General features: G+C 42.8%; 1 protein-coding gene and 1 non-coding gene across 6 annotated transcripts in view; both read right to left on the bottom strand.

Moving 5' to 3' along the window:
- RNF149 (ring finger protein 149) overlaps nt 1–15,201 on the bottom strand; it is a 37,719-nt gene that overhangs the window by 2,235 nt on the left and 20,283 nt on the right. The window contains exons 5-7 of one of the 5 annotated variants that reach the window (XM_038764414.1): nt 14,816–14,912; nt 7,998–8,193; nt 1,940–2,268 (exon numbers count right to left, since the gene is read on the bottom strand). In XM_038764414.1, the coding sequence (XP_038620342.1) occupies nt 2,171–2,268; nt 7,998–8,193; nt 14,816–14,912 (391 nt within the window). In that variant the 3' untranslated portion in view covers nt 1,940–2,170. Of the gene's footprint in view, nt 1–1,939; nt 4,126–7,997; nt 8,194–14,815; nt 14,913–15,201 lie in introns of those variants that run through there. The other 4 variants (XM_038764423.1, XM_038764431.1, XM_038764440.1 and 1 more) reach the window with 4 other exon arrangements.
- LOC119924657 lies at nt 270–384 on the bottom strand. Its single transcript, XR_005449358.1, has one exon. It is a non-coding gene; the product is annotated as a small nucleolar RNA SNORD89 (small nucleolar RNA).

Genomic DNA, 15,201 nt, shown 5'->3' with positions numbered 1-15,201 from the left:
GCTGCTGGGTGACCTTGGCCAAGTCACTTAACTTCTCTGTTCTTCAGTTCCCTCATCTGCAAAATGGGGGTTCAATACCTGTTCTTGCTCCTACTTAAATTGTGAGTCCCATGGGGGACCTTATTATCTTGTATCTACCCCATCACTTAGTATCAGCGCTTAGAACAGTGCTTGGCACATAGTAAGCGCTTAACAAATACCATCACTATTATTATTACAAGGCTTAGAGCATAGTGAGTTGACACATACCATTATTATTATTAACAACAACTGAGGTCAGATCAATAGTTCGCTTCAGGAGACTTTGTCATTGTGCTCCATGTAGAGAGCAAACTGCTTATGGAGGCACTGCAATTCGGCCTTTTATTGTCATCATTCCTCAGTGCCAGCAGGAAGGGCTTCCATAAATTACAGAAACTATTCCTGAACAGGAATCTCAGCTGTCAGGGAAAGTAATTTGACTGCTACTTCATCAAGCTGGATTCGAAAAGCTTTGGATACTTTTTAAAGAAAAAGCATCAACTGAAGGCAAAAAAAAAAAGTTCCTAGGTAACTCACAAATGCAGAAATGTTGACATCACAGCATCATATATTTGGAAATGAAGAAAGGAATCATGACAAAATTCTAATTTTGCACTAAGGACTTTCAATCAAATGACTTGCTTCCAGAAACTTTTAAAACACCAAGAACTATCCCTAGAAAGACAGGGTAGCCTGTTGATTCTGGTCTCTCAATCAATCGTATTTATTGAGCGCTTACTGTGTGCAGAGCACTGTAGTAAGCACTTGGGAAGTACAAGCTGGCAACATATAGAGATGGTCCCTACCCAACAGTGGGCTTACAGTCTAGAAGGGGGAGACAGAGAACAAAACATGTTAACAAAATAAAATGAATAGATATGTACAAGTAAAATAAATAGAGTAATAAATACGTACAAACATATATACATATATACAGATGCTGTGGGGAAGGGAAAGGGGTAAGGCGGGCGGGATGGAGAGGGGGAGGACGGGAAGAGGAAGGAGGGGCTCAGTCTGGGAAGGCCTCCTGGAGGAGGTGAGCTCTCAGTAGGGCCTTGAAGGGAGGAAGAGAGCTAGCTTGGCGGATGGGCAGAGGGAGGGCATTCCAGGCCAGGGGGAGGATGTGGGCCGGGGGTCGACGGCAGGACAGGTGAGAACGAGGCACGGTGAGGAGATTAGCGGCAGAGGAGCGGAGGGTGCGGGCTGGGCGGTAGAAGGAGAGAAGGGAGGTGAGGTAGGAGGGGGCGAGGTGATGGAGAGCCTGGAAGCCCAGGGTGAGGAGTTTCTGCCTGATGCGTACATCTGCCTCTCCCTTTTTACCTATCCTGATGATGATGATGATGGTATTTTTTAAGCACTTACTATGTGCCAAGCACTATTCTAAGCGCTGAGGAAGATACAAGGTAATTAGGTTGTCCCTCCTGGGGCTCACAGTCTTCATCCCCATTTTCCAGATGAGGTAACTGAGGCACAGAGAAGTGAAGTGACTTGACCAAGGTCACACAGCAGACAAGTGGTGAAGCTGGATTAGAACCCACGACCTCTGACTCCCAAGCCCGGGCTCCTTCCACTGAGCCATGCTGATCCCCTTTAAGGTTGCTTGTTGCAGTGTACCAACAAAGAAAACCCAGGAACAAATTTGCTAAGACAAGGAAAGGGAGGACTCAATATGCAGCTTGTATGAGGAAATCCTGAACTGATTTTTAGGGCAGTATTCAAACTGTAATACTGTACACAAAAAGAAAAATTTAACTGATTACTAAGTTTGTGAATGATATTCACAATTTACCCTCAAAAAAAAAAGACCAGAAAGGCCAAATTTTGGGCTAAGTTGTCCTCAACTCATCTCTACTGTTCTAGTGCTGACATCTTAAGCGCTTAGTACAGTGCTCTGCACACACTACATGCTCAGTAAATACGATTGATGATGATGATGATCTTAAAACTCAGAATTACTTGCCCAAGCGTAGCAGTTAGAATTGAATCTTATTTTATTGAATTTCCTCCCAGATCAGATATCAGAAGATGCATCTTTCCTCTGAGCCCAACTTCTATAGTAATAATTTTGTTTAAGCGTACTTACTATATTAAATATGTCCTCAGCAAGGCAGAATGGAATTCCTCAATCTTCCACATTCCTGGAATTGAGCTACGAGTTGTTGTGATCGATCCTCTTGATATTTCTGAATTGTGACCTGGACAGGCAATTTCTTGTTCTCTGAAGGTCTGCTGCTAATAAAAGATATTCTGGGAAGGACTACTAGTAAATCTCTTCTACAGACAATGCACACAGCAAGGAAAATATACTCCACAGACATAATAATAATAATCATCATAATAATGGTATTCATTTAAGCACTGGAGAAGGTACAAGATAATCAGGTTGGACACACTCCCCGTCCAATATGGAGCTCACAGTCTAAGTAGGAAAGAGGATTTAATCCTGATTTTACAGATGAGGAAACTGAGGCACAGAGAAGTTAAGTGACTTGCCCATGGTTACACAGCAGAAAGTGGCAGAGTCAGGATTAGAACCAAGGTCCTCTGACTCCTAGGCCTGTGCTCTTTCCACCAGGCCACGTTGAAAACTTCCACCGACTTGATTGTAAAGCTTGGAAAGAATGTATCCTCCAAAAAGAGAAGGAACAGTAAAAATTTACCCTAAGAATCTATTGCTTGTTTTCATGAAGCAGATGTTCCAAAGGAGCAAAATATTTAGCGAATACATCTGGAACATTTTGACATAAGTTTCTCTATCAGTAAAGAATCTTCTAAAATGCATATGGTTTGGAAGCCAAGTTCAATAAACTATATTTTTATCGTTAGATGCTTTGTAAAAAACAAGCTCATATAAAGGCTCAATTTGGATAACTAGCACTATTTAGGAGACAATCATTTTCACAAACATTTGCAATAAGCTGGGTATGTCATCTTAAGTGCGTTTTTGCCATCACCTACAGAAAATACTTGTAGAGATCAAGCAGTCACACAGTACCAGTGTTAATACGCTTTCCTCAAAAAACTAAGGCACAATGCTATTAAATAAGCCTAGATAGTGTACATTTAAAGTAATTACTTTCTTAAAAGACTAAACACTATACAATTTGGTCTAATGAAAAAAGCCACAAGAATATGCTCCTTTACTGATCTCTTCCCTCCTAAGAGAAAACATTTTCGTCAAATATTTTGTTGCCTAAATATCTCCCAAGCTTAAAACAGAGGTAGCAAAGTTAAATTGGTATGTGTGGCTTGGATTTACAATGTACATAACCCAATCTGAGGATTTCATGGGGCAGAAAACCCAGAAAGGGGGCAGGGAGGAGGGAGGTTGAGAGGTTGGAGGGGAGGAAACATCCCCCCTCACTCCCCATTTGTGGAAATATTCCATGTGAACTGATTTTCCCTGACAAAAGGGGGGATCATTAACGTAAACGCAAATAACCATGGGGAAAATGCAAATTTAGACTCAGTTTCCCAAGCTCAGTAGTAAACCCCAAAATAAACACTATCTATTTAAACTTTACATAAACTGCACATGTATATGCAATAATGTTGGAAAACTCGGTTTTGTACACGTGCTAAACACCCAAAGAGTCTTTCCTCCAGGGATAGACTACATAGTTAGTCAACATATTTATATTTAATACAGAAAGCCACTGTCAAGCTATACAAAGTACAGCACGCAAGGTGGCCATCTCCATTCCATTTTAATAAAAATAATTAATTTCTTATTGCACTTTCATAACTATTCTGGTATTTATTACAAATGCTGGCGCTAGTATTTACACTGCTTTTCCTGTCTTCATTTCTCTAATGGTCTGCCATTACAAAATTCTCTCGACATTATTATTTCAGTTTTAGTATGTCAACACGTGATAACTCAATAAAAACATCCTTTCCATAAAAATCTTCGTCATTAGCCCTTTCAGCATAAGAACAAGAAAAGTCTGAAGGTAAGAATGTCCATTATTTTCCAAACACATATTAAGATTAAAAAAATAAAATGGTCTCCAGTGCAGTCCGTAGCCTCTTCTGTGAAGCTGCTCTTTGGGAATTCCCATTAGGAGGTGGGCTCTCCACGTGAACCTTCACGCCCCTCAGTGTCTAAAATAAATGGACAATAGTCATCTGGTAATCTGGCTTTTCCGCCCTTGAAAACCAGCACCGCACTTCAGCACTAGAAATGTTATGATTACTGATCCGGGATCTACAATACCGAAGGCACGAAGGATAGATTTCTGGAATCACCAGGATAAATTAACTTTGTCCAAGATGATTAGAACCTGCACTTCGCGTAACTTTTCTAAGCATTACAAAGCACCTAAAAGAACCAGAAAAGTGTGCAAGGAGTAAAACATTCATTCAATCGGATTTGAGCGCTGTGTGCAGAGCACTGTACTAAGCACTTAAAATAGAAAAACGTAGTTTGATGGCCAGAAATTTCTTAATACAAATAAAACCGGCTCATATAGTCTGATGGCCAGAAATTTCTTAATACAAATAAAACCGGCTCATATCACCTCTCAGTAATAACAGCACTTTTTTTCCCCAAAACACTTTCCATCAATGGTACTCACTAAGTGCTTAAACAAAGACCATTAAAAAAAATTTACCAAATATTTTTTTAAATGGTATTTGTTAAAGACTTACTCTGCTCCAGGCATCCTAGCATAGCAGATGTTAAATGCCTTTCTTATTGTTGAGTACAAATTAGATGACAAGTAATAACTGCCAGTCTGTTTATTCTTTCAGTGGCATTTACTGAGCCTTTTTGTGAGGGCAGCACCTGCTTGCAGAATGTCCCCTGACATCCCCCGTTCCTTTGAAGGCAGCTAGTGACTGACCACCCCCTACCAATTAGTGCACTTCTGAAAACAATGATGAGGGGAAAGAATGAGGGTGCGGAGAGGGGAAAAAAATAGGACAGAGAGGAGAGAGTCCCAGTCTCTCCAATGACTCACTTCCTATTCCCCCTAGGTCTTCTGGCTCATCAGCTTAAAGAGCCTTGCGGGCAAGGATCAGGACTACGTAGTCTATTGTACTCTCCCAAAACTTTGCCACTTTCCTTATCTGTAATGTCTCTCTCTCTCTCTCTCGACTGTGGGCAGGGAATGTGTTTACCAACTCTTTTGTATTGTACTCTCTCAAGTGCTTAATACGGTGCTCTCTGCATATGGGCACTCAAAAAAGTCCCCGACTGTCTATCTTGCCAGTGACTCCTTTCCCACATCCTCCCCCTAGTCTGGAGCTCCTTCCCTCTCCAATTTACTAGACTGCCCCTCTCCTCTACCTTCAAAGCATTATTAAAGTCACATCTCCTCCTGATTAAGCCCTTTTTTCCCCGGCTCTGTCTCCCTTCTGCATCATCTATGCATTTGGGATCTTTGGCCTTTGGCCATTTGATATTTAACACTCCCTCAGTGGCACAGCATTTATGTACATATCTTTGCATGACATATGATGAATTGTTTATATTAATGTCTGCCTCCCCCTCTAGACTGTAAGCTCACTGTGGGGATGGATCGTGCCTACCAACTCTGTTGCACTGTGCCCTCCCAAGCACTTAGTACAGTGCTCTGCACACAGTAAGCTCTCAATAGATACCATTGATGATGATAAATACCACTGATTCCGAGAGCTCTGCAGACAGAACACAAGCCTCCACAAAACCTCGGGAAGGCCCGTCGCTGGTTATGGAAAGCAGCATGGAATAGTGGATAGAGCACGAGCCTGGGAGTTAGAAGGTTGTGTGTTCTAATCCCAGTACTGCCATTTGTCTGCTGTGTGACACTGGGCAAGTCACTTCACTGGGCCTCAGTTTCCTCATCTGTAAAATGGGGATTGAGAATGTGAGTCCCCCATGGGACAAGGACTGTGTCCAACCCTATTTCCTTGTATCCAGCCCAGTGCTTAGTCCAGTGCCTGGCACATAGTAAGCACTTAGCAAATACCAGAATTATTATTATTCTCTCTATGGTTTTGACTGTGCCCTGGGCTCTGAACCACAAGGAGTTAGAAATCCTGCTCCTTTAGCCACAGCTCCTTACTGACTTGTTTTTATTTTCTGCATTGTGCATTTGAGCTTATCTTTTATTTTCTGCATTGTGCACTTAATCCTATCTTTTATGCTTTCACTGCTTCCGATGTGTCTGTCTCCAGACTTCTCCAACACCATACATTCATAGCTTATGAGTCTTTCAAAGGATAGTCTGTACCTAATTCCCACCTGTATACTCCTTCCCAGCAATTAGTAATAATAATAACAACAATAATGATTGTCCTTAGTGCTGGGACACATATAAGATAATCAGCTCCCACGTGGGGATCACAGTCTAAGTCCTAATCCTACTCGACCTCTCAGCTGCCTTCGACACTGTGGACAACCCCCTTCTCCTCAATATGCTATCCAACCTTGGCTTCACAGACTCCGTCCTCTCCTGGTTCTCCTAACTCTCCAGCTGTTCATTCTCAGTCTCCTTTGCGGGCTCCTCCTCCCCCTCCCATTCCCTTACTGTAGGGGTTCCTTAAGTGTCAGTTCTTGGTCCCCTTCTGTTCTCTATCTACACTCACTCCCTTGGTGAACTCATTCGCTCCCACGGCTTCAACTATCATCTCTATGCTGATGACACCCAAATCTACATCTCTGCCCCTGCTCTCTCTCCCTCCCAGCTCGTGTCTCCTCCTGCCTTCAGGACATCTCCATCTGGTTGTCTGCCCGCCATCTAAAACTCGATACGTCCAAGACTGAACTCCTTATCTCCCCTCCCAAACCCTGCCCTCTCCCTGACTTTCCCATCACTGTAGATGGCACTACCATCCTTTCCATCTCACAAGCCCACAACCCTGGTGTCATCCTCGACTCTGCTCTCTCGTTCACCCCACACATCCAATCCGTCACCAAAACCTGCCGGTCTCACCTCCGCAAAATCGCCAAGATCTGCCCTTTCCTCTCTATCCAAACTGGTACCTTGCTGGTTCAATCTCTCATCCTATCCCGACTGGATTACTGCATCAGCCTCCTCTCTGATCTCCCATCTTCCTGCCTCTCCCCACTTCAGTCTGTACTTCACTCTGCTGCCCGGATTATCCTTGTGCAGAAACGCTCTGGGCATGTTACTCCCCTCCTCAAAAACCTCCAGTGGCTCCCTGTCAACCTACGAATAAAGCAAAAACTCCTCACTCTCGGCTTCAGGATTCCCCATCACCTCCCTTCTCTCCTACAGCCCAGCCCACACCCTCTGCTCCTCTGCCGCTAACCTCCTCACTGTGCCTCGTTCTCACCTGTCCCGCCGTCGACCCCGGCCCACGTCCTCCCCCTGGCCTGGAATGCCCTCCCTCCGCACATCCGCCAATCTAACTCTCTTCCTCCCTTCAAAGCCCTACTGAGAGCTCACCTCCTCCAGGAGGCCTTCCCAGACTGAGCCCCCTTTTTCCTCTCCTCCTCCCCACCCCCCCGCCCTACCTCCTTCCCCTCCCCACAGCACCTGTATATATGTTTGTACGGATTTATTACTCTATTTTACTTGTACATATTTATGATCCTATTTATGATGTGCATCTAGCTTTCTTTCTATTTGTTCTGACGATTTTGACACCTGTCTACATGTTTTGTTCTGTTGTCTGTCTCCCCCTTCTACACTGTGAGCCCATTGTTGGGTAGGGACTGTCTCTATATGTTGCCAACTTGTACTTCCCAAGTGCTTAGTACAGTGCTCTGCACACAGTAAGCGCTCAATAAATATGATTGAATGAATGAATGAAAAGTAGGAGGGAGAGCAGGTACTAAAATCCCCATTTTGCAGATTAGGGAACCGAGGCACAGAGAAGTGATGTGACTTGCCCAAGGTCACACAGAAGACAGGTGGTGGAGCCAAGATTAGAACCCAAGCCGATGCTCTTTCCACTAGGCAATGCTGCTTCTCAAAGAACAGTAATATGCACACAGTAAGTATTTAATAAATACTACCACTACTTACCAAGTAATGCTGTGCTTTCACCTGCATCTTCTTTAAAACTGATACACTGTGGCACAGATTCACTAGTAGATGACGACGGCATATCACTTATTTCATTTCTATCTTCATCTTGTAAGGTGATACTCAAATTCACAACAGAAACAGTACTAGGGTTGGAATCTGGAACTGCTATTTCCTGTGTGTCCTCAATACCTCCCTTAAAAATAAGAAGCAGAAATCAATACCGTAACAGGACACACAAATTTCATCACTAAAATCCACTGGCCACAACACATATAAAGTAACTTCACAATGCTCAATGGCTTTCTTACTCCTATCAAATATAAAGGAGAAGTTAGGTTGATTTTAAAATGCAAGAAATGGAGTCAAAGGTTTGGACCTTATTTCCAACTGGCAATTAACACTGCTTGTGTTTTTCAGGGTCGTTAGCTTCCAGTCTTCATCATTTATCTGCTGCCAATCCTCTTGTCCCTTTTTTAGGACGAATGGAGATGGCAGAGGTGGCAATACTGTGGAAAACTTCATTTTCTTGGAAATCACAGATGATGTTGGTGTCCAGAGAGCACCTCGAACTCCTCAAACCCATTTGGCTGGGAATGCCAATTGCTTTCTTTCCACGTGTCTGACTTAGGTGGTTCTTGATAGCCCCTTCCAGCTTTATATCACCGTTTCAGTTGATGATGGTATTTTTAAGCGCTTTATTATGTGCCAAGCACTGTAGCAGTCAGATCATACGACCCAGGCATGGGAAATCTCCCTTACTCTCTGCTGCCCGCTGTGCGCTCCGTGAAGCTGGAACTATGGGTCCGACACTGGCCTTTCCAGCCCCACCTGCACTTGCAGCTGAATTTCATTGTCAGTGATGTGCAGTCTTTGAGAACTGATGACTACTAGATGGACAGAGAGATTACACCGTCAAAACCCACTGGATTTTCTCTTTGCCTGAAATGGCTGAGGGCTAGTTTCGCAGCATATCTGAAAGGCTTCCAGATACCTCATATCCTGAAGAAAATTTAAGGGAAAATAACCAGAAAAGTCTTGTGATTTGTTCTGACCGCAAAAATAGATGAAATTAATGATGGGTCTCTGCCAAGATTTCAAAGAACAGCATGCTCTTCAGGAATGTATAGATCCACGAAGGAAAAATTTTTAAAATTCAGACTTCAGCCATACAGAATCTGGGCACCCTCAGTCCTCCTATGACATATAAGGGTGATGTTCTTGACAAGCCCCCACATTAAAGAAAACTTGCCCTGTACGTTGCAGTAAATTGTGTTGTAGGCTTCAAAAATGATGGGTAAAATTTTACTTTGCGATCCTCTGGGCAAATTTCATTCTGGCTTCCCTGTATAGAACTGGAGTTCAAGGATGTGATAACTGCAGTAACCTATTCTATGCTTATTGTGTGCCACACATTGTGCTGAGCAGTATGGTAGATACATGAGAACAGATGGTCCCCATCCCACATGGGACTCAGTCGAAGGTGGAAGGAGAAGGTGTATTTAATCTCATTTTACAGATGAGGAAACCAGGCAAGGAAAAGTTAAACGAACTTGTCCAATGTGACACCGTAGGCAAATGTCAGAACTGGGAGGAGAGTACCGACTTTCAGGCCTGTGCCCATTCCACTAGCAACACTGCTTCTACTTAAAGTATAAGTTTATTCAAAGCTGAATATAATAAAGCCAGTTTAAACCTTTGGTTTACTTTTTGTTTGTTTTTAATGGTGCTTAAGTGCTTATATGTCATGCACTGCTCTAAGTGCTGGGGTAGATACAAGTTACTCAGGTTGGTCACCAATCCCAGTCCCACACGGGGCTCACAGTCTAAGGTTAAGGGAGAACAGGAATTCATTCATTCAATCGTATTTATTGAGCGCTTACTGTGTGCAGAGCACCTGTACCAAGCGCTTGGGAAGTACAAGTTGGCAATATATAGAGACAGTCCCTACCCAACAACAGGCTCACAGTCTAGAAGGGGGAGACAGACAACAAAACAAAACGTGGACAGGTGTCAAGTCATCAGAATAAGAGCTGAATCCCCGTTGTAAAGGTGAGGAAACTGAGGCGGAGGAGTTAAATGTCTTGCCCATAGTTACACAGCAGACAAGTGGGAGACCCAGGATCAGAACCCAGGTCCTCTGATTCCCAGGCCTGTGCTCCTTCCGTTAGGTCATGCTGTTTGATTGGGGAAGGAAAGGAACAAGACTATCTGTTGGGTCTTAGGGACTCATTTCATATAACAAAACGCTTCTCATAAGCATCTCTCAGGGTTCTCCAGTTCACACTTGATTATAATGCCTGCATTTAAAAACAAAAAAAAGGTTTTGCCCACATCTCCCCATTCTTCAAAAACATCCAGTGCCTGCTCATCCTTCTCCCCATCATACAGAAATTCACCACTGGCTTTAAGGTTCTCAATCAGCTCTATTCAACCTATCATCCCTTTTAAAATAATAATAATTATTATTATTAATAATAATATTGGTGATGGTATTTGTTTAGCACTTACTGTGCTAAGCACTGGGATAGATGCAAGAAAATCAGGTCCCACATGGAGATCACAGCCTAAATAGGAGGGAACACAAGGTACTGAATTCCCAATTTGCAGATGAGGGAAATGAGGCAAAGAAGTAATGTGACTTGCCCAAAGTAACTGAGGAGGTAAATGGCAGAGTCAGAATTAGAACTTCTGACCCCAAAGCCCACACTCTTTCCACTAGGCCATGCTGCTTCTCGTACTCCTCTACTTATCTTCACTTCTTCCACTCTAACCCAGCCCTTACACTTCCCTCCTCTAATACCAACCTACTCCCTGCCTTGCTCAGTTTTGACTTCTGTTCGCGTCCTCATTCCTGCTTGGATCTCCTCCCCATCTTTAAAACTCAACTAAAATCACATCTCCTCCAGGAAGACTTCCCTGATTAACTCATCTACCTACTCTGTTTTCCCTCCCTTTTACATCATCTATGCACTTTGCATCCATACCCCCTAAACATTTAGGAACTCGCCCCTTCTCTCACACACAGACACACACACCCCACTTATCTATAATAATCTTGTACTCAGTTACCACACTCCCACCTGTAATATAGCGTCTACTTCCCTTACTACATTGTGCAATCTTTAAGGGCAGGTATCATGTTTAGTTCTATTGTACTCTAAGTGCTTAGTACAATGCTCTGTATACAGTGAGCATTCAATAAATACCTTTCACTGATCGGAATGGAAATAAGGTTCAACTGAAGTGTTCCAGAAGGACTAATTTGACTACAACAATCAGGCAAACCACATTTAACGTCCAAAACAAAACTCCTCCGTCTGTCTTTCCTATAACTGTAGAAAACACCACCATCCTGTCTCACAGGCCCATAACCTTGGCATTATCCACAGCTCATACCTCTATTCAATCAACACATTCAATTGATCATGAAATCCTGTCCATTCTACTTTCGACAACATCTCTAGAATCTGCCTTTTCCTTTCCATCAGAACCGCTACCATGTTGATCCAAGCACTAATTTCCCACCTTGACTTCTCAGTCTCTTTTGCAGGCTACTCCTCCCTCCCACCAACTGTGAGCATCCCCCAAGGTTCAGTCCTGGGTCCCCTTTTAAAATCCATTTACACCCACTCCCTTGGAGAACTCGTTATGCACCCCCATGGGTTCAACCATCACCTCTACATGGATGATTCTCAAACCTACCTCTCCAGCCTTGACCTCTCTCCTTCTCTGCAGTCTCATATTTCCTCCTGCCTTCAGGACACCTGTACTTCAGATGTCCCACCAACATCTCAAACAACATATCTGAAACAGAAATTTTCATCTTCCCACCCAAACCCTATCCTCCCCCCGGCTTTCCCAGCACTGCAAACAGCGCCGCCATCCTCCCTGTCTCACAAGCCCCTAACTATGGCATTATCCTCAACTCATCTCTCCCATTTGATCCACACATTCAATCTGTCCCCAAATCCTGTCAGTTCAGCCTTCATAACGTTGCTAAAATCTGCTCTTTCCTCTCCATCCAAACTGCTACCCCATTAATCCAAGGACTTATCCTAACCCGCCCTGATTACTGCATCAGTCTCCTTGCTGACCTTCCCACCTCCTGTCTCTCCCTATTTCGGTCCATATAGTTCATCTAAAAAAATACTCAGTCCATGTATTCCCATTCCTCAAGACCTCCAGTGGTTGCTCATCCACCTCCTCAACAAACTCCTTTCCATCGGCTTTAAAGCACTTTAAATGACCTTGGTCCCTCCTAGCTTACCTTGCTGGTTTCCTACATCCCAACACCCTTTCTGCTCCTCTAGCGCCAACCTATTCACTGTACTTCGATCTCGTCTATCTCACCGCTGATCACTTTCTCACCAACTCCTTCTGGCCTGGAACTCCCTCCCACTTCACATCCAACAGACCAACACTCTCCTCACCTTCACAGCCTTATTAAAATCACATCTCCTTCAAGAGGCCTTCTCCGATAAAGCCCTCCTTTCCCCTACTCCCTGTCCCTTCTACATTGCCCATGTACTTGGATTTATACCTTTTACTCACTCTACACTCAGCCACACAACACGCATGTACATTCCCTTAATTTATTTTAATGTCTGTCTCCCCCTCTAGGCTGCAAGCTCCTTTTGGACAGGGAATATATCTACCAATCTGTTATATTGTATTCTTCCAAGCACTACATACAGTGCTCTGCATACAGTAAGCGTGCAATAAATATGATAGATTGATTGACTACTGCATCAACATCACTGATCTCCCTGCCTCCTGCCTCTCTCCGCAATAGCCCATGCTGTCTCGATCATTTTTCTGAAAAACCACACAACTTTCTCCTCACTCTTCAAAAACCTCCAATGTTGCCCAACCACCCCCACATCAAACCAGAAACTTCTTACCAATAAGCTTCAAGGCATTCAATCAGGTCTCTCCCATTACCTTAACCTAACTGATCTATTAAAACCAAATCTGCACACTCCATTCCTCTACACCAACGCTGTACCTTCATATGCTCTTGCCCACGTCCTCCCTCTGGCTTTGAACTCCCTTCCACTTAATATCTGACAGTCCATCATTCTCCCTATAACCCTCCCAAGATCATCTCTCCTCCAAGAGGTTTTCTCCCAGGCTAAGCCCCCATTCTCCCTTCCTGCCCTCCCCTCTACACTGATTATGCACTTGGCTGTATAGTACTGAAGCACTCTGATGCTCATTCCAGCACCACAGCATTTACTAATATACCCTCCTACTCTACTACTTACCCACCTGTAATTTATTTTAATGTCTGTCTCCCTTAGACTGTATGCTGCCTGTGAGCAAGGATCACATCTATCACAACTACCGACTCTACTGTATTGTAATCAATCAGTGGAATTTATTGATCTCTTACTATAGCTAGAGTGAGCACTGTACTAAACGCTTGAGAAAGTACAACAGAGCTAGCAGATACGTTCCCTGTTCACAACGAGGTTACAGCTCAGAGGGGGACATGGACATTAATATAAATTTCTCAGATATAATTTAAAGATTTGTGCTTTCCCAAGCTCTTAGTACAGTGCTCTGCAAATAAGTGTTCAATAAATACCATTGACAGATTTAATGTTAAGCAGGCAGGATTCTTAACTAGTAACTTCATTTACCCACATGCTAGTAAATACTTTCTTGATATGATTATTTATATCATCTGTCCCCGCTTCTAGACTATAAGCTAGTTGTGGGAAGGGACTGTGTCTACCAACTCTACTGATATTCTCCCCAGTGCTTAGTACAGTGCTCTGCACACACAAAGCGCTCAAAAAACACAAGTGATTGATGAAAAACTTTGACACTGAATAAAAGCTAGCTAGCTTCCAGTTATTCAAGATCCCATGTTTTTTATTCCCCCTCTTTGTCATGACATGTTAGACCTCGGAACATCAACCATGATGTGGTTAAAACAAATAATAGCACTGACTGGGGAAACTGCCTTTTGAGTTACTCAAAATCTTTTAGCTAATGAGTGAGATTTTAGTCGGTTCTGCAGCCTAGAAAATAATAATATCACTTTATGGTCACCAGTGAGTCCACTACACCTCTTCCCATTGAGACCTATTAGAAAAATATCTGGGAATATCAAAACTACATTCAGAATTTAAATTTATTTTCAATCTCTACTCTGGCAAAAGATCAAAAACATCTGTAAACATTAATAACTTGCATGGAGGATCTAAGATCTACAAAGGAAGGAAGGAAAAACATAACCTATAAATCCACGCTTCATCTGGAGCCTCTAAACTGGACTGCACTTTACCGTTTTTATAAACTTATTTTTCACCAAATTCCCTTCAACTTCATCTTTATTACCTTAAATGTCATCTCTATTACCTTTTTCATTAACTCAGTAATGAAAATGACTTAATGACAAACACTTTACTTACAGGACATAGAAACTTGTTTTTAAAAAATCACTTGGGTAATTAAGTTCCACTGAAGGCAACAGTCGAGTCCTCAGAAAACACTGCCACAGTTCAAAGGTCTATGGTGCGGTAAAGTAGAGATTTGAGGCATTACAGGTGAACGGTACGATTTGAAGGCCTAAGTGTAGACTCTTCAAATGCAATTATAGTAATCAACGAAGTCTACAGAATGGCAAGCCTGCTGGGTTTGACAGACCTAACAGAAAAAGGGTAATTTGCACAATTCAGATGAACTACAAAGGTAGGCTCTATATCTATCAGATTATACCTCTCAAACACAGAGACACTGTTTTCAGGTTTAACACGTGCAGTTCAGTCCCTTCACCGAGGCTGAATATATATAAAAATGCAACATACCCAGTATCCCAGAGATTTGATGACATCCAGTTTACACATTGGACAAGTTCTGTGATCCAAAAGCCATGGGTCAATGCACGTCCGATGAAAAATATGCCTAAACATAAACTTCGTCATGTAAAAATGCTCAAAAACATCTCGTCTACTCCATGAGGTAAAACAAATAAATGAATTCAGCATTCTTTACTATTCATCTACTATAAATAACTCTATGACCCTGAACTGATTAGTCAGGTTTAAGTGTAAAACCCGGGAATGAGGGTTATTTATTGATTCCAAGGGTATAATGCTCAGAATTTATTTGAAGTTCTTCTTCAGCTTAGCTGGCCAACCTGATTTGCAAAACACTGACTTTTTTAAACAGGACCCTTCTCATTAGAACTGAC

Source organism: Tachyglossus aculeatus, chromosome 2, assembly GCF_015852505.1.
Source record: "Tachyglossus aculeatus isolate mTacAcu1 chromosome 2, mTacAcu1.pri, whole genome shotgun sequence".
Taxonomy (NCBI): domain Eukaryota; kingdom Metazoa; phylum Chordata; class Mammalia; order Monotremata; family Tachyglossidae; genus Tachyglossus; species Tachyglossus aculeatus.
The sequence above is the reverse complement of the archived record's forward strand: the minus strand, read 5'-3'. Positions and strand labels throughout refer to the sequence as shown.